Source organism: Amyelois transitella, chromosome 20 (genome assembly GCF_032362555.1).
Source record: "Amyelois transitella isolate CPQ chromosome 20, ilAmyTran1.1, whole genome shotgun sequence".
Lineage (NCBI taxonomy): Eukaryota > Metazoa > Arthropoda > Insecta > Lepidoptera > Pyralidae > Amyelois > Amyelois transitella.
Genome location: NC_083523.1, coordinates 4,075,998 through 4,094,134, shown reverse-complemented (window position 1 = coordinate 4,094,134; position 18,137 = coordinate 4,075,998). Strand labels below are relative to the sequence as shown.

Sequence of the window (18,137 nt, the reverse complement as noted above, 5' to 3'; positions counted from 1 at the left end):
CATAGAATAGTGTTCGACGTGATTCTTTAATTTGACATAACTTTTTTATTTATGAACCGATTGACATGAAACAAACACTAAAGCATAACTGAAGCATACCACAATATATTCGTGAAAACCGCATCCAACTCGGTTCAGCCGTTTCTGAGATTAGCGTGAACAGACAAACAGACAAACCGACAAACAGACAAACCGACAAACAGACAAAAAAAAAGTTAATTACGTTTTTGGGTTCGACATCGACATAACAACAACCCCTGCTATTTTTTTTATTTTTATTTTCAATGTACAGACAGCACTTTTCTACAATTTTATTATATGTATAGATATAGAAGATAGATAAAAATTATTATAAAGTTTCAGTAAATTCTACTAACAGAGAAAAAAAGTAGTTATTCGTAATAGAATTAACTCTTACTAATAATATAAACGCGAAACTTTGTATAGACGCATATTTGTTAGTCTTTCTCGCAAAAACTACTGAACAGATATGGATGAAATTTGGCAAACAGTTAGTTTAGGCTTGGAAATAACAACACTTATGTTACTTTTTACCGCGGGATAACATCTCAGACCCACGGGAAACTGGAAGGAATCTGTTCGACATTATTCTTAAAATTCAACAGCTTACAAACTACCTTCAGCCGTAAAAGAACAATGTTTTTTCATTCCCATGGGAGTACTATGATTTCCCTCGGTAAATTATTCTTATAGTTTATGATATCAGCCTAAACTAACTTAAGTAGAAAGAATTTAGATGAGCCCTTTTAATTTTTTTCCCATGGTAATCCAGTCAATTCCAAGGTAATAAGTAACTATAACATATTCTATTAATGATTGTAATTTACCTATCTAGTAACAATGATCGACGTCGTTCGTTGACCGGAACAGGCGTTAAAAAAACAATATACTACCGATTCCCATGGGAAACGGATGTTTTCCCGCGGTAAAAAGTAGTCTTTATGTTGCGCCAGGCTCTAAAATATGTCGGTACAAAATTTCAATCAAATCCGTCAAATAGTTGCGGAGATTAATGGTGCCTATGTATAAGCATAGAATAGTGTTCGACGTGATTCTTTAATTTGACATAACTTTTTTATTTATGAACCGATTGACATGAAACAAACACTAAAGCATAACTGAAGCATACCACAATATATTCGTGAAAATTGCATCCAACTCGGTTCAGCCGTTTCTGAGATTAGCGTGAACAGACAAACAGACAAACCGACAAACAGACAAACCGACAAACAGACAAAAAAAAAGTTAATTACGTTTTTGGGTTCGACATCGACATAACAATAACCCCTGCTATTTTTTTTATTTTTATTTTCATTGTACAGACAGCACTTTTCTACAATTTTATTATATGTATATAGATTGTAATTTACCTATCTAGTAACAATGATCGACGTCGTTCGTTGACCGGAACAGGCGTTAAAAAAAACAATATACTACCGATTCCCATGGGAAACGGATGTTTTCCCGCGGTAAAAAGTAGTCTTTATGTTGCGCCAGGCTCTAAAATATGTCGGTACAAAATTTCAATCAAATCCGTCAAATAGTTGCGGAGATTAATGGTGCCTATGTATAAGCATAGAATAGTGTTCGACGTGATTCTTTAATTTGACATAACTTTTTTATTTATGAACCGATTGACATGAAACAAACACTAAAGCATAACTGAAGCATACCACAATATATTCGTGAAAACCGCATCCAACTCGGTTCAGCCGTTTCTGAGATTAGCGTGAACAGACAAACAGACAAACCGACAAACAGACAAACCGACAAACAGACAAAAAAAAAGTTAATTACGTTTTTGGGTTCGACATCGACATAACAACAACCCCTGCTATTTTTTTTATTTTTATTTTCAATGTACAGACAGCACTTTTCTACAATTTTATTATATGTATAGATGTATATAGATTGTAATTTACCTATCTAGTAACAATGATCGACGTCGTTCGTTGACCGGAACAGGCGTTAAAAAAAACAATATACTACCGATTCCCATGGGAAACGGATGTTTTCCCGCGGTAAAAAGTAGTCTTTATGTTGCGCCAGGCTCTAAAATATGTCGGTACAAAATTTCAATCAAATCCGTCAAATAGTTGCGGAGATTAATGGTGCCTATGTATAAGCATAGAATAGTGTTCGACGTGATTCTTTAATTTGACATAACTTTTTTATTTATGAACCGATTGACATGAAACAAACACTAAAGCATAACTGAAGCATACCACAATATATTCGTGAAAATTGCATCCAACTCGGTTCAGCCGTTTCTGAGATTAGCGTGAACAGACAAACAGACAAACCGACAAACAGACAAACCGACAAACAGACAAAAAAAAAGTTAATTACGTTTTTGGGTTCGACATCGACATAACAATAACCCCTGCTATTTTTTTTATTTTTATTTTCATTGTACAGACAGCACTTTTCTACAATTTTATTATATGTATATAGATTGTAATTTACCTATCTAGTAACAATGATCGACGTCGTTCGTTGACCGGAACAGGCGTTAAAAAAAACAATATACTACCGATTCCCATGGGAAACGGATGTTTTCCCGCGGTAAAAAGTAGTCTTTATGTTGCGCCAGGCTCTAAAATATGTCGGTACAAAATTTCAATCAAATCCGTCAAATAGTTGCGGAGATTAATGGTGCCTATGTATAAGCATAGAATAGTGTTCGACGTGATTCTTTAATTTGACATAACTTTTTTATTTATGAACCGATTGACATGAAACAAACACTAAAGCATAACTGAAGCATACCACAATATATTCGTGAAAACCGCATCCAACTCGGTTCAGCCGTTTCTGAGATTAGCGTGAACAGACAAACAGACAAACCGACAAACAGACAAACCGACAAACAGACAAAAAAAAAGTTAATTACGTTTTTGGGTTCGACATCGACATAACAACAACCCCTGCTATTTTTTTTATTTTTATTTTCAATGTACAGACAGCACTTTTCTACAATTTTATTATATGTATATAGATAGATAAAAATTATTATAAAGTTTCAGTAAATTCTACTAACAGAGAAAAAAAGTAGTTATTCGTAATAGAATTAACTCTTACTAATAATATAAACGCGAAACTTTGTATAGACGCATATTTGTTAGTCTTTCTCGCAAAAACTACTGAACAGATATGGATGAAATTTGGCAAACAGTTAGTTTAGGCTTGGAAATAACAACACTTATGTTACTTTTTACCGCGGGATAACATCTCAGACCCACGGGAAACTGGAAGGAATCTGTTCGACATTATTCTTAAAATCCAACAGCTTACAAACTACCTTCAGCCGTAAAAGAACAATGTTTTTTCATTCCCATGGGAGTACTATGATTTCCCTCGGTAAATTATTCTTATAGTTTATGATATCAGCCTAAACTAACTTAAGTAGAAAGAATTTAGATGAGCCCTTTTAATTTTTTTCCCATGGTAATCCAGTCAATTCCAAGGTAATAAGTAACTATAACATATTCTATTAATGATTGTAATTTACCTATCTAGTAACAATGATCGACGTCGTTCGTTGACCGGAACAGGCGTTAAAAAAACAATATACTACCGATTCCCATGGGAAACGGATGTTTTCCCGCGGTAAAAAGTAGTCTTTATGTTGCGCCAGGCTCTAAAATATGTCGGTACAAAATTTCAACCAAATCCGTCAAATAGTTGCGGAGATTAATGGTGCCTATGTATAAGCATAGAATAGTGTTCGACGTGATTCTTTAATTTGACATAACTTTTTTATTTATGAACCGATTGACATGAAACAAACACTAAAGCATAACTGAAGCATACCACAATATATTCGTGAAAATTGCATCCAACTCGGTTCAGCCGTTTCTGAGATTAGCGTGAACAGACAAACAGACAAACCGACAAACAGACAAATCGACAAACAGACAAAAAAAAAGTTAATTACGTTTTTGGGTTCGACATCGACATAACAATAACCCCTGCTATTATTTTTATTTTTATTTTCAATGTACAGACAGCACTTTTCTACAATTTTATTATATGTATAGATATAGATTGTAATTTACCTATCTAGTAACAATGATCGACGTCGTTCGTTGACCGGAACAGGCGTTAAAAAAACAATATACTACCGATTCCCATGGGAAACGGATGTTTTCCCGCGGTAAAAAGTAGTCTTTATGTTGCGCCAGGCTCTAAAATATGTCGGTACAAAATTTCAATCAAATCCGTCAAATAGTTGCGGAGATTAATGGTGCCTATGTATAAGCATAGAATAGTGTTCGACGTGATTCTTTAATTTGACATAACTTTTTTATTTATGAACCGATTGACATGAAACAAACACTAAAGCATAACTGAAGCATACCACAATATATTCGTGAAAACCGCATCCAACTCGGTTCAGCCGTTTCTGAGATTAGCGTGAACAGACAAACAGACAAACCGACAAACAGACAAACCGACAAACAGACAAAAAAAAAGTTAATTACGTTTTTGGGTTCGACATCGACATAACAACAACCCCTGCTATTTTTTTTATTTTTATTTTCATTGTACAGACAGCACTTTTCTACAATTTTATTATATGTATAGATGATAGACTGCCTACCTGCCTACCATTGCCTGAACACTAAAAATGTGTTGAACTTATTTTTTTTAATCCGAAGCACATAATCACAGGCACTATCATTCATATAATTGTAACTAACCGATGGCTATATTTCACAAAGTATTGCTAGAAGGCAAATATATGATTTTCAGAATTTCTGTATGTTTGTATTCGTATGTCGCGAAAACTAATTAAAAAATGGTACAGTATACGAAAATTTCTTCCCTCTAAGGGGCAATAAATCAGATTTTATAAATTGAGATTATCTTTTTGAATTTTTACAGTAAACAAATCGCAGGCAACAGCTAGTAGTTTTTACCTTTCAAAAAGACATTTTACAACCCATGCGGATTCTAAAGGGGCCGGCCGGCTTAATAACTGACATAATCAAAGTGACCGACTATGTCGCAGTCCCGACATTACATCCGCAAACAATTATCTCTTCTGTTCAGTTTACCCTTTGTACTTTCTTATTTTTACCTTGGAAAATGTTACTAGCCACATTTTATAGCAATATTAGCGAAGATTGGTTAGTTTGTTTTCATGAAAAAAATGCTTAACGGCTTTTTTTTATTTATATGTGCTACAGTTTGAAGTCTTTAAATAATGTGTAGAACTTTATAGCTTGCTCAATTTATGTGATTGTCTAGGGCGTCTCTTCCCTACCCTATCCTAGACAAATCAATAATTAATAGAATTTACCAAAAACAAAACAAAAATGTTTTAAACACTGACATGTTGAGCTGAAAGTTTCAATACTACTGTGCAGATTTCCGCAAAGAGCTAAAATTGTTTGATTTGACTTAGCCCCGAGGCCCAGTGAACCAACTCCCACGGCAAATAATAAAACCAAGGCGAGCAAGGGCGAAGTTGGCCAAAGATTTGTTGGCACAAAACATTAGAAGGTCAATCGTGCGGTGAGTTCGCGGCACGCAGCATCAAAGACAAACACACAATCAGACTAGTGTTTGTTTGCTGTAAGACGGTCGAGTGACCGAATACAAAATAATCAGCAATGTTGTTTATATTCATGTTAACACAAGGAAACTAACTTTCGATGACCTGCCGCTAAGCATATTTATTTCTTTCAATCAATAGATGATAACGGGAATGAATAGAAATGGTTAGCTTTAAACATGGAATTCTTATTTGTGCTTACAAGTAACCTCGCACTAGTTCGAATCTCAATTCCAACATACTCGTAGAGCTATATCAGCTAAATTTGGTCTTCGAGTTTTGCGACTATTGGTTGTGACTACATCGTAAGACGTGATACCTATGTATGACATACATACAGAGACAGAGCCAATAATCTTGAAAAGGCTACGTTCAGCTATATAGCTTAATGATAGAATTGAGATTCAAATAGTGACAGGTTGCAAGCCCATCGCTTAAAAGAAGAATCCCATGTTTTTAAGCATATTGTTTAGTCTACATTTACGACTTTTATGGGAAAGTAATGAAGCGGTCCTATTCTGTTTTTTATTATCTATGTATATGCGTCTATGTATAAGTATATATTTTTATCGCTTAGATAATATTCAATTTGTACGTACGCAAAAGCAAAAGTAATTAGAAAAAATTGTTATAATGACGTAAACGAGGAAACTTTTTAACGTGTAAAGTAACTCCTACGTGAACTAAGCTCTATTCTAGGCGTCAGCGCTCATTAGGAAATCTCGCCAATAGGTACTTAATAACCTAAGCCAGTAAATATAATAAGACCAATTCCAAATACTTAAGTTCAGAATGTAATCTCGATCCGAGCAATGTTTCGCAGGTTCATCGTACCTGTCGACTAAAGGGCAAAGTTCGAGTATACGTCAAAGAAGTCGATCACTTGCCGGCTTGTGGAGTTTAATCGGCCGATTGGGAATTCTTCGTATTTGATCTTGTTCTCGGTAATCATATTAACCGGGTATTGTACTGTTTGATACGTTAATAACTGAATGTAGACGGTATCGATTGAAATATGAAATACTTGATAGATCTATTTAATTTTAAACCGAATAAAAAAAATGAGTGTTAGATTCTCTAGAAGGCCAGTATTTTTTTGTACAGTAGCGACTGAAAGGCCACCTGCAGCTGTATGATAGAATTGAATTTAAATAGTGACAGGTTGCTAGCTAATCGCCTAGAAGAATATCCAGTTTATTAGCCATTTCTTAAGCCTTTAACGACATCCATTAACCACCACATAGCATAACTAATATAATAACAAAAAAAAAGAAGATAGTGACATAAATAATAAATTAAAAGAAAAAGGCCAAGTTGTTCGTTCGTATTTTGTTTCTATTTTTGTGTATTGAGACAGCGAACTATTTCCCCAAACCGCAGGCCGAGTGATTTGCATGGAGGCTTCATTTGGGGCCAGCAGCCGTGCCCCGGACACATCTGCACGTCCGAATAGAACCGCGGGCTGGACTGACCACATTTGCATGTAGATTTGTACATAATCGCCAAAGGGTTTAAGCCACACGATCAATTGTACAATTGAATCGTATGATTGTTTTATCTCGTGAATATGATTTGTTTTTAAATTTCTTAGGTCTGAATTACTTATTTGTGTATGAAATAGGTTAAGGCCATATAAATATAACTCGATTGCTTAAACATAGCCTATGTTGGAAATATGAAATTCTTTGAAATTTCTATAAGAATTCAAGCGCAAACTAACGCTACGTTATTATACTTAAATCAGTAAATTAAATATATTTTCTACTAGCTGCTGCCCGCAACTCCGTATGCGTGTTATTGGAAATACGAAGATTAAGGTTATTAAATTTACTTACATGTTTATTAGGCGTCTTTTCCATAATTCGGATGATTTAGGTGGTCTATATGGTTAATCAGGTTTTTTTGACAAATTACACAGATTGAGTTAGCCTCGAAGTAAGTTCGAGACTTGTGTTACGAGATACTAACTCAATGATACTATATTTTATAATGAATACTTATATAGATAAACATCCAAGACCCAGGCAAATCAGAAAAAGTTCTTTTCTCATCATGCCTTGACCGGGATTCGAACCCGAGACCGCCGGTGTCACAGACAAGCGTACTACCGCTGCGCCACTGAGGCCGTCAAAGATTCCAAAATAAATTATAACCTATATGTTGGTCAGGCATAAGAGCTATACAACAAAAAAGTTTCATTCAATAGAGTGTACATACAAACAGACAGACTTTTTTTTCAAATTCATGCTCGGTTACTATTTCTTTATCGTAATAAATATTTTTTTACTGCTTTATTATATGTATTGATATTGATATATGTTTTGATAACTGGTACATTTTTGCTTTGTATCAACAAAGTGTGGTAGAAGCGTAGGTGAGTATCAAAGGGCCGCAATGTTTGTCAATAAATTGGCTGATTTTCGTCAACTATTTTTTTATTAGTTATCTATAGTTGAACATGACTTTTTGTCTTTTTCAGTGATTTATGAAGATGTTCATTCAAGTTTAAGTGTTCGTAATGTGACGTCATATTGTGAGTAGGCCATTGTGTTATAATTTTATCGCCTTTACCTACTTAAATTAGTTAAAATAAGTCAGTTGTGGTATCGTATGAAAACAAGTGTCGCCATAAGCTGCTAAAAATATGATGAACGGGGATAAAAATCTTCGTAATTTTTCCTCATGAGCTGTTCTTTCAGAAATATAAGTAGGTTAGAGAATTGTCAACAAACAGATTGCATCGAAACTACTCACATTAGTCCCTCGAGATTAGTATTTAAAAGTGTTTGTATTAAAATTACTAAAACCTCAGATAAAAGAACGTGATTAAAAACAGGGGCTAGGGAAGGCTATTTACTTTGCAAATGAACATTAAAATGTACCATCGGCGCTCAAGGGAAATCAGATTGCGCGGGAAATGTGTCGAGACTGTGTCCCGGCGTTTCGGTATCCAACGGCTAATATTGGGACAGTTACATTTTTCCTATTCCATATTTGTGTGTGATGAAAATTTTATTTTGATTAGAGTATGTGACAATGGAAATAAATTTTGTGATGAAAAAATACGATGGAATTGAATGTATCTACTTTTTGAAAGTCAAACCGTGATTGGCGCAGGTTTTTGAGTCACACAGCCATTATTGTATACAGCCTACGAGTATTGTACTTTAAAATTAAATATCATTTAAGTGTAAAATTAAAATTTAGTTTTTATTTTAAGGTCTGTTGGACAATAGGCTGGAATTTTGTTCGCCGGTCAGGTCAAGATGCAAATTATACCTTTTTTTTGGCGAGGTTCTTAGATGTTTATATTATTTGAGAATTTTAATAAACTCTTCAAAGTACTATTTTTAGTTCGTTTACTCTCTTTCTAATAATTTATTATTATTTATTAATGACTCGGCTTTCTGTATGTTTGTAAATTCTTCATTTGACGTAACACAACACAACATAGTCTGTTAGGAAGACATTAAGTTATACTTTAAAATATTATCCCACGCGTACCGCGCAACATTCCGAAATCGTATACGCAGATAGGATTCCAAGCAAGTTCGCTGTGCAAAGAATAATATTTGCGCTCTGGTTTCAATACAACATTCAGATGAAAGTGCATGACATACATATTACACAGAAGGAAACCCGAAATTGGTTAAATTGAAATCTTTGGGAAAGGTACGCATTACCGAAGTAGTGTAAATAAGTCAATTAGATGTATTGGGATAACCTTGCGCATGCTGTGATGAAAAGAGATATGGTGTACTTATTGTATGACGTCTGCACTCCGGGATTTGCTACTATTCTACTAAATTTGATCTAAATCCGTACAGATTTTGCGTGAAAGAGTTAACATACACACACACATCCACGCATCCTTACAAACTTTTACATAATCTAGAGTAGGTACATGTGCAAGTATAACTTTCGCAGTATTTGCTTTGAAAAAGTATGTATAGAGATTTGTAGTTGACTGTATTATTGAGAAAAGAACCTTTGAAAAATTTGAACTTGCATAACTTCTAACATGTTATGATCTAGATATGAAGGCGAATTTCGTAGCTCTCAGTACACTAAATTGCATTTATGTAAACTCGTAGACGTGTTTCCAACAATGTACCTGTTACAGCAATCCCCCGGGAACCGGCTACTTTCCATACTGGAAATGTATCTAGAATATCCCGCGATCTGGATAGAAGACACAGTTTTCTGACCCTTTGTAATATTTGAAAACATATTAAAGGCAGGTAATGATAGCGTTTAATATATTCTTACAATCATAGCTCGGTTTATTTATTTGAAACTTTATTGAACCTTAAAGGTACATAAGGTGAACTTAATGCTAATAGCATTGTCAACCAGTCAACCATTAGAAAATAGTAAATAGATAATATAATCACGTGTCAATTTGAGAACAAGATATAATTAACAATCTCAAGTTTTAATAATTGACGTACATAAAAAATTATTTATATACACGTTTAGAGTATTTTTGACCGTATCGCGTACACATAAGGTCGAGTTTTTACTGCAATAAAGCTTCCAGTCCCATATAGCTTAAAATGCGACGTCGCATCGGTGTGCGGTCTCGAGGCAGGAAGTGTCGTGTTACTATCCTTCCGCCTACCCATGTTGTGGAGGGAATGAAGACTATGTAATATATGTGGGATTACTCAGTTAGATTAAGTAAAACAAATATCTTATTTCGGTTTTTATAATAGACTTATAGATCTTACAAACTTCAAAATCTTAATGACACTCTTTGACATCTAACGTCATTTTTCCTTCTAAAATAAAGTTGCCAGTGCTAGCAATAACTAAAAATAACGAATAACTTAAATAAAAAAACGTTCACAACCCACACGGCTGTCCTGACTATTCATCTGTCCCAGATGAAATACTATCTTCCGAGGTGACCCAAGGCTTCATGTTATCTGCAGAACTAGTCGTCTTAATAGGGCCTTCCGCTGTTCCTATTTTCTTTAGTACGTATCTGTCGTTATGTTTCTTTTCGGTGACTTCGTAGGGTCCTAGAAACTTAGGGTACAGTTTACTCCCTTGTGAGAACTGTGTCTTCTTGATCGCTACTAAATCTCCAATATCATAAGAAAAAGCCTCTTTTCTCTTCCGATTGTAGTACTTCACATTCTCTTCTTGTATTTTCCTTATAGACTCTTTAGCTTTCTCCCTTAATTCTTGCCTCTTGTCGTTTACTTTTTGAATAATTTCTTCTTCAATCAATTTTAATATTCCATCATCTTTATCTCTCATCTTTACTCCGAACATCAATTCAAACGGCGTCATTCCAATGCTACGTTGATAAGTTCCGTTCAAACAACGCTGTACATTTGATACACGACGGTACCATTTCGTAGGATCATCGGCGCTTAGTTTAGCAAGTACGTTTATAATTATCTGATGTACCCTCTCTACTTGTCCGTTTCCTCTTGGCTGACCAGTCGTTATTAAATAATGTGTAATGTTCTCATTCTTACAATACTCTTTAAAATCATTTGAAGTGAATGCAGCGTTTCGGTCTGTTATTATACGTTCGGGTGACCCAAAAACTTGTTGTTGTAAAGTCAGTTTGTTAATAGTCTCTTCTGTTGTTAAAGTCTTCACAGGATAAATCCAAGTAAATTTGGTAAACGCGTCAACTACTGTAAGTATGTACTTGTAACTTTTATTTGTTGATGTAAGGGGTCCTAAGTGATCTATGTGATAGGTCGACAATGGGACACTACCCTTATCAATCGGATTAAGCAAACCTTCTTTTTTGCCCTTTTTATGAGATACAATTATGCACTCAACGCAATTATCAACAATTTTCTTAATCTTTTCTCTTAAATTCTCTATATAATATTCTCTTTCAATAAGTTCCTCAGTCTTTACTATTCCGAAATGACCTTTCTCGTGATTCTTCCTAATGATCTCCCATTGCATCTTTTTAGGTACAACAATTATTTTATTTCCGTCTTTCCACTTATACAATATTTCATTCTGAACAACATAATCTTTGTAATCTTCTGTCTCTAAAATCTTCTTAATCAATCTTACATGTTCGTCTTCGTTTTGTGCTTTCTTTATCCTTGCTGTAGTTTCAGAAAGAACTAAACAGACAGGATATCTGCTCAGCGCATCTGCGTGTTTCATTCGTGATGCCCATCGGTGTTCTATCTCATAGTCGTATTCTTCGAGCAATAAGGCCCATCGTGCAACTCGTGGAGGTAAGTCTTTCTTTTGTAGTGTCATCGTTAATGCAGAACAATCGGTTACAATTTTGAAGTGTATCCCTTGTAAGTATACTCTAAATTTCTTTATTGCTTCAACAATAGCCAAAATTTCTAAATAATAACTATGATACTTCTTCTCAGCGGGAGTAGTCTTTTTACTCATAAAATGCACTGGGTGTAACTGATCATCAATCGGATTTTTTTGTAATAGAACAGCTCCGTAACCATCTGCACTTGCATCGGTGTGTACTTCTGTGTATAAAGCAGGATTATAAATTCGGAGAACCGGCGAATTGGTAAGTATATCTTTTAATCTTATAAAGGCTTGTTCACATATTTCGTCAAAATTAAAAACAACTCCTTTCTTTAACAGATCTGTCATAGGTTTAGCTATTAGAGAATAATTCTGAACAAACTTTCTGAAATATCCAGTTAAACCAAGAAACGATTGAACGGCTTTGATATTAGTGGGCTTTTTGAAATTTGCAACAGCTTTTATTTTCTCTTTGGATGGTCTTACTTCATTGTTACAAATTATGTATCCTAAATATTCTATTTCCTTCTTCATAAAATGACATTTTTTCCAATTGAATATCAGACCAAATTCTTCCGCTCTTTTAAATATTTTCTTTGTTTTAGCCAGTGATTCTTCTTCTGTCTTTGCGGGAATGATTAAATCATCAAGATAAGATAGTACAGTACCATCAGTTATGTAATCGTGAAAAACATCGTTGATATATCTTTGAAAAACGGATGGCGCTGTGCATAGACCAAACGGCATTTTGATAAACTCGAACTGGCCTTGCGGTGTCACAAAAGAAGTGTACTTCCGACTATCTACATCAACATCCACGTGATTAAATCCATTTTTTAAATCAAGAGACGTAAATATAATAGCTTCTTTTAATTTATCAATCTGATCATCAATCAGCGGCAAAGGAAATCTTTCTCTTATTATCTTCTTGTTAATTCCTCTGTAGTCCATACAAATTCTTTTGGTTCCATCTTTTTTATTAGCTAAAACTATTGCGCATGCAAAATCTGATTTACTAGGTCTTATTATCTCTTTATCCAGCCACTCATTAATCTGTTTACGAACTATATCTGTTTCCAGAGGTGACAGGCGACGTGGACTTTGGTATATCGGCGTTTCATCGGTTAGTATTATTTTTAATGTTACATTACTTTTCTTAGTTTCTTCTTTAGAATTATAGTCTTTGATCATTTTCTTTATTTCAGCTGTGTATTGTGAGTCATCTATATTAAATTCTTCAGTATTCTCATTATTTTCTACTAGTAGGGTTAGATGCATAATCTTTTCCATTTCAATTCCATCTTTAGTGAACTTAACTTCAAACTCTTTCAGGATCGGGTTGCCAATAATCAATCTTACGGGAATGGCATTATCTTTCACAACGTAGAAAGTCATATCCGAGAATCCATCATCAATTTCAACTTTCGCAGTAAATATTCCTTCTGTTAACATTTGTTTTTCAGCTATACCAGTTAAATAAATCTTCATATCTTTATAGTCAGTAATTTTTCGTTTTATGTCTTCAAATCCAGTTTCAGTTATGAGGTTAACATCACTTCCAGTGTCAACAAGTGATATCATCGGGGTAGAATTAATCTTGACTAGCTTAAAAGGAGCTTCGATCTTGTCGTTCTTCAAAATATTTAACGTCTTTTTTACTTGGTTCGGACAGTCGGGTCCTTTGTGTCCAAACTCGTTACATCTAAAGCATTTGATGCCTTTGGTACACGCTGATGATTGGTGATTTAAATCTCCACAATTATAACATCGTTTCTTAGGTGGTGCGGCGTCATTTTTCTTTCTAGATCCAGACTGGACTGATGTTGAAGGAGAAACATAATTGGAACGTGAAGACATCTTCTTTCTAAACTCGCTGTAAATCTCCAACTTTTTCCGAAATTCCTTAAGGTCTGAAGCACCATAGAGTATAGCTTTATTAGATTCAGTGTCTCTAATACCATCAATTACGTATTCCATTAAAGCAGGATCTTCAACTTTACCATGCAGAGCGATTTCTTTCATTGTCAAAAAATACTGTTGATACGTTTCATCATTCTTCATCTTGCGGGTGCTCAGTCTTTTATGAATCGTGGCGCTGTTTAATTTCGGACCAAATTCTTCTTTTAATGCTTTTTTCAACCCAGAGTAATCTTTAATTCTTCCCATCGAACGTAGAAATAATTTAGCTGTACCTCCTAAAAGCCTTTTCGCGTAAATTAATTTTTCGACGTTAGTCCATTTCATTAAAGCAGCAACATCTTCAAATTCTTCAATAAATTCGTTAACCGGGTAAGTATCATCTCCAGTGAAAGTATTCATATACTTTTCTAAGTCTCTGAATGATATCTGTACCTCAACATCTTCAACGTCTTCTACATCTGAGTCTTGGGTATTTTTCTTCGGCGGCATCTTAGTTGCAATCTTATTCGTCTTAAATGAAAGTCGTCTTTGTGCCGTACAACAAGATATTTTCTTTGAACTCATCAATAATATTCGTCTTCAATGTGAAAATTAATTAAAGTCTTTATTTCTTCATAATAAAATCGGGTTAACGTTATTTCTGAATATTATAAATCGTTGTATCAACTTATCATAACGTTAATAAATAACGAATACGAATAACGTTATTCATGTATCTGGCAATATTTTTTCCCATCAGCGTCGGTAAAACAGCATTCAGAAATGACGTCACGTAGCGGTTAAGCATGAACCGTCGGATACTAATAGTCGGTAAAACAGTCTGTAATATGTCCGTCGATGACTTGCCTTCTTAGGGTGCGTCCACATCTGGCGAATGTGCCGCGAATGTGCAACTCACGAACGGTACGCGAACTGCACTCGCGCTGCACGCATGCAGTCACTGCAATGGTTCGTTGCGCCGCCTTAGCGCAACTCATACAAGGCTCGTATAAGGCGTGCGCGCGGCGCGCGATCTGCGCGTACTCAATCCTCGCGCTTACAGTTCCATTTACTGGCTCAGTACTTTCGAAGATGTCGGACGACACTAGTGCTTTTAATATAATTGCTGCATCATTAGCTATTATATTACTGATAAAAAGGAAAAAAAAGAGACAACGGCGTTGGTGGCAAAATCCTATTTTTAAAAGAAAACAGAATATAGTAGCGGAGTTAAAAAGCCATCAATTAAGCGGCCACTATGCAAATTTTTTAAAATTGTCACCAGAATTATATGAAAATCTACTACACATGCTTAGTTTCAAGATTGCTAAAAAGGAAACGCATTTTAGGCTACCAATTTCAGTTGAAAATAAATTAAGTTTGACATTACGATTCTTGGCCACTGGAGATTCCTACACAAGCTTGCAGTACCTTTTTAGAATTTCTAAGCAAAGTATAAGTATTATTATTCCTGAAGTGTGTTTGGCGATTATCAAGTGTTTAAAGGAAAACGTACGTGTGAGTATTTTTCTAATTATCTTTATTAAATAATCACATAGCCTTTTTTATAAGCAACATATAAGTTTACAAAAAGAAAGTAGTTATTATTGAAACAAATCACTGTAGCTGTCATTCGTATCTTCTGCCGAATAATTACTTTCCTGACTGTGCGGTCTGGACGTAGAAGCACTTTGAGAATAAGTTGTATAACCTTGCGTTGACACTTGCATATTTGGTTGATAATCATAGTACCCAGAATCAGCTTTCATTATGACATCAAATATTGCCTGTTGAACCATATTTTTTGTTGAACGTGAATAAGATTCCATTTTGGCTCCAATAAAATTTATAAATGAATGTACTTCTTGTGACAATTTGGAATTATCGCTCAATTTTTCTGTAGCAGTCTTTAAACATTGTAGGGCTTCAGTTACGATTTTATCATCCGTCGATTTTTTCTTTTTGGACGGCGGAGGTTCAATAAAAGACAGGTCGCTTTCAGTGTCAGTATTTATTCCATCATCTTGTACCTGTCGCTCATCCACTTTATCTTGTTCTATATCTGCCTGTTCCTGTAATAATGTTTTTATATTTATATTATTATTTTTCAGGTGCCAAGGAGACCAGAAATATGGCTAGAAGTGAGTAAAGGATTCGAAGATAAATGGCATTTGCCCCATTGCATTGGCGCAATAGACGGTAAACATATAGTCATACAGGCACCTCCGAAAAGTGGAACTGAATATCATAATTACAAATCTACTTTTAGTATTGTTCTGTTTGCACTGGTAGACTCAGATTATAAATTTATGTTTGCTGATGTTGGTTGCCAGGGGCGTATATCTGATGGAGGGATATTCAAAGATACAGAGTTCTACAAGATGATGCAAAATGGCTCCTTAAATTTACCACAAGAAAAAGCATTACCTTACAGGACTAAAGCGATACCCTACTTCTTTGTTGCTGACAGCGCTTTTGCTCTAGATAAACATGTGATGAAACCATACTCCGGTAACCACAGTAAAGGCACTCCGGAACGCATTTTTAACTATAGATTAAGCAGAGCTCGCAGAATTGTTGAGAGTGCCTTTGGCATTGCATCATCCATTTTTAGGGTACTTAGAAAACCTATGATATTAAAACCAGAAGTTGCTGAAGTAGTCGTTATGAGTATTATTCACTTGCATAATTATTTGAAACAGAACGCCACCGATAGTTATACAACTAATTCCAATATGTATATAAATCAATCCGTACCTAATTTGACATCTCTTTCAAATATTCAAACATCACAAATAAGATATTCAAGAGAAATAAACGAAATAAGAGATGAGATTGCTTCTTATTGCGTAAATGAAGGCCGTATTGCATTTCAAGATAAATATTGTTGATTTAATTACTTACAGTATTTATACGTTTCCTTGGTTTATCCCGATCAGCTAAAAAGGAAAAAGCGTCATAGGCAAACCATCTACTTTTGTAAGTCTCGGATGCACCTAAAAATATAGAATAATATTAGTTACATAGTCAATTTAACTAATAAAATAAAACATAAAAAGTAACAAATAGTTTTTTACTCGCCTTTCCCTGTCCCTTTACTTTTTTGACTTTTTCCTTTCTCTCTTCTAAAAGAAGATAAAAGACTTAACAGTTTGCTACGGCATTGTTCATAATCGCTTCCCATTATAGCACCAATTTCTTTCCACGCATCATTTTTTACATTTTTTCTATAGTAATATTGATCTTTAGGATCCCACAAAACTGGAAATCTTTTATATGTTTCAATTAAGCGTAAACAGTTCTCCTCCGTCCACTCCATGACAACACGTACTTAACCTCCAATAATCAGAAACGAACTGAGCGGGTAAGGGGTGCGGGGATTGAGACGCGGGTGGAAGGAAGACGCGAGCCGCTAGCGCGCCGCCCGCGCGCTGATCGCGTACGGCGCTTAGGTTGCGCGTGAACTGCGCGCGGGCGGCGCAGGAGCGGCGCTCGAACAAAATTGTACGCGCGCAGCTCGCAAACGGCTCGCGAGCTGCACATTCGCGGCACATTCGCCAGATGTGGACGCACCCTTAAATAGTCGTCTTGATTTTTCGTCTTCAGTCGTGTTGTTTCACTTCAATCCAATATTGACCACCACAATATTGAGCACCATCCCGGACGAGCCCCCAAAAAAGTTGTGGGATTACTCAGTTAGATTAAGTAAAACAAATATCTTATTTCGGTTTTTATAATAGACTTATAGATCTTACAAACTTCAAAATCTTAATGACACTCTTTGACATCTAACCTCATTTTTCCTTCTAAAATAAAGTTGCCAGTGCTAGCAATAACTAAAAATAACGAATAACTTAAATAAAAAAACGTTCACAACCCACATATATGTACTTGTTGGAACAATATTTTCTAAAGTTCATTCATTTCGTACTGATATAATGGTACATAATATTGATACGTCTTTTTGTAATACATATTTAACTACAAAATCCCATGCGTAAACAACACATGCCAATCGATTTTCTAGTCTAAAACTCTTGACTCGTTACAAGTAAGTACTTCAAAAACTTAAAATGCACATTAAACTTCAACATCAAGCTCGTTGTAAATCAACGTATAAATCAATATGTACCCAAAACTATTACTTCAATGTCTTCATTAAAGATCCGTAACTCACAAAGAAATTATAATACGTTACAACTGCTTATTAAGATAAATTCCTGTTCAAATTATTTATTGTGCTATGTACGCTATGTTACCGACTGCTTACAAAGTAACATTAAAAGTGATACACAGTTAAAGCAGTGATTGCATCCCGTCCGATCAAACCTAGTTTACAGCATTTCCTGACCGCGCCGGCTTCAAGAATCGAATCAAACTTGTCCAAAACCCTCGA

At 35.0% G+C, this 18,137-nt stretch overlaps 2 protein-coding genes across 2 annotated transcripts; both read right to left on the bottom strand.

Annotated features, from left to right (window-relative positions):
• Positions 1-10,341: 10,341 nt before the first annotated feature.
• Positions 10,342-12,951, bottom strand: LOC106131548 (uncharacterized). Its single transcript, XM_013330664.2, has one exon. The coding sequence runs from the start codon at positions 12,791-12,793 to the stop codon at positions 10,451-10,453; it is 2,343 nt and encodes a 780-aa protein (XP_013186118.2). The 5' UTR covers positions 12,794-12,951; the 3' UTR covers positions 10,342-10,450.
• A 1,664-nt stretch (positions 12,952-14,615) lies between these two features.
• On the bottom strand, positions 14,616-17,441 carry LOC132902957 (uncharacterized). The gene is made up of 3 exons (XM_060950040.1): positions 16,823-17,441; positions 16,646-16,737; positions 14,616-15,813 (listed from the first exon to the last, which is right to left on the bottom strand). Exons 1-3 carry the CDS (start codon positions 17,058-17,060, stop codon positions 15,346-15,348), a joined length of 798 nt encoding a protein of 265 aa, XP_060806023.1. The 5' UTR covers positions 17,061-17,441; the 3' UTR covers positions 14,616-15,345.
• Positions 17,442-18,137: the final 696 nt, after the last annotated feature.

Excerpts from the sequence above, each read along its gene's own strand:
- LOC106131548 (XM_013330664.2), bottom strand. The coding sequence starts at position 12,793 with ATGGACTACAGAGGAATTAACAAGAAGATAATAAGAGAAAGATTTCCT.
- LOC132902957 (XM_060950040.1), bottom strand. The coding sequence starts at position 17,060 with ATGGAGTGGACGGAGGAGAACTGTTTACGCTTAATTGAAACATATAAA. Across the intron at positions 16,738-16,822 it reads AAGTAAAGGGACAGGGAAAG|GTGCATCCGAGACTTACAAA; the intron begins GCGAGTAAAAAA and ends CTATATTTTTAG. Across the intron at positions 15,814-16,645 it reads CAAGGAAACGTATAAATACT|GAACAGGCAGATATAGAACA; the intron begins GTAAGTAATTAA and ends ACATTATTACAG.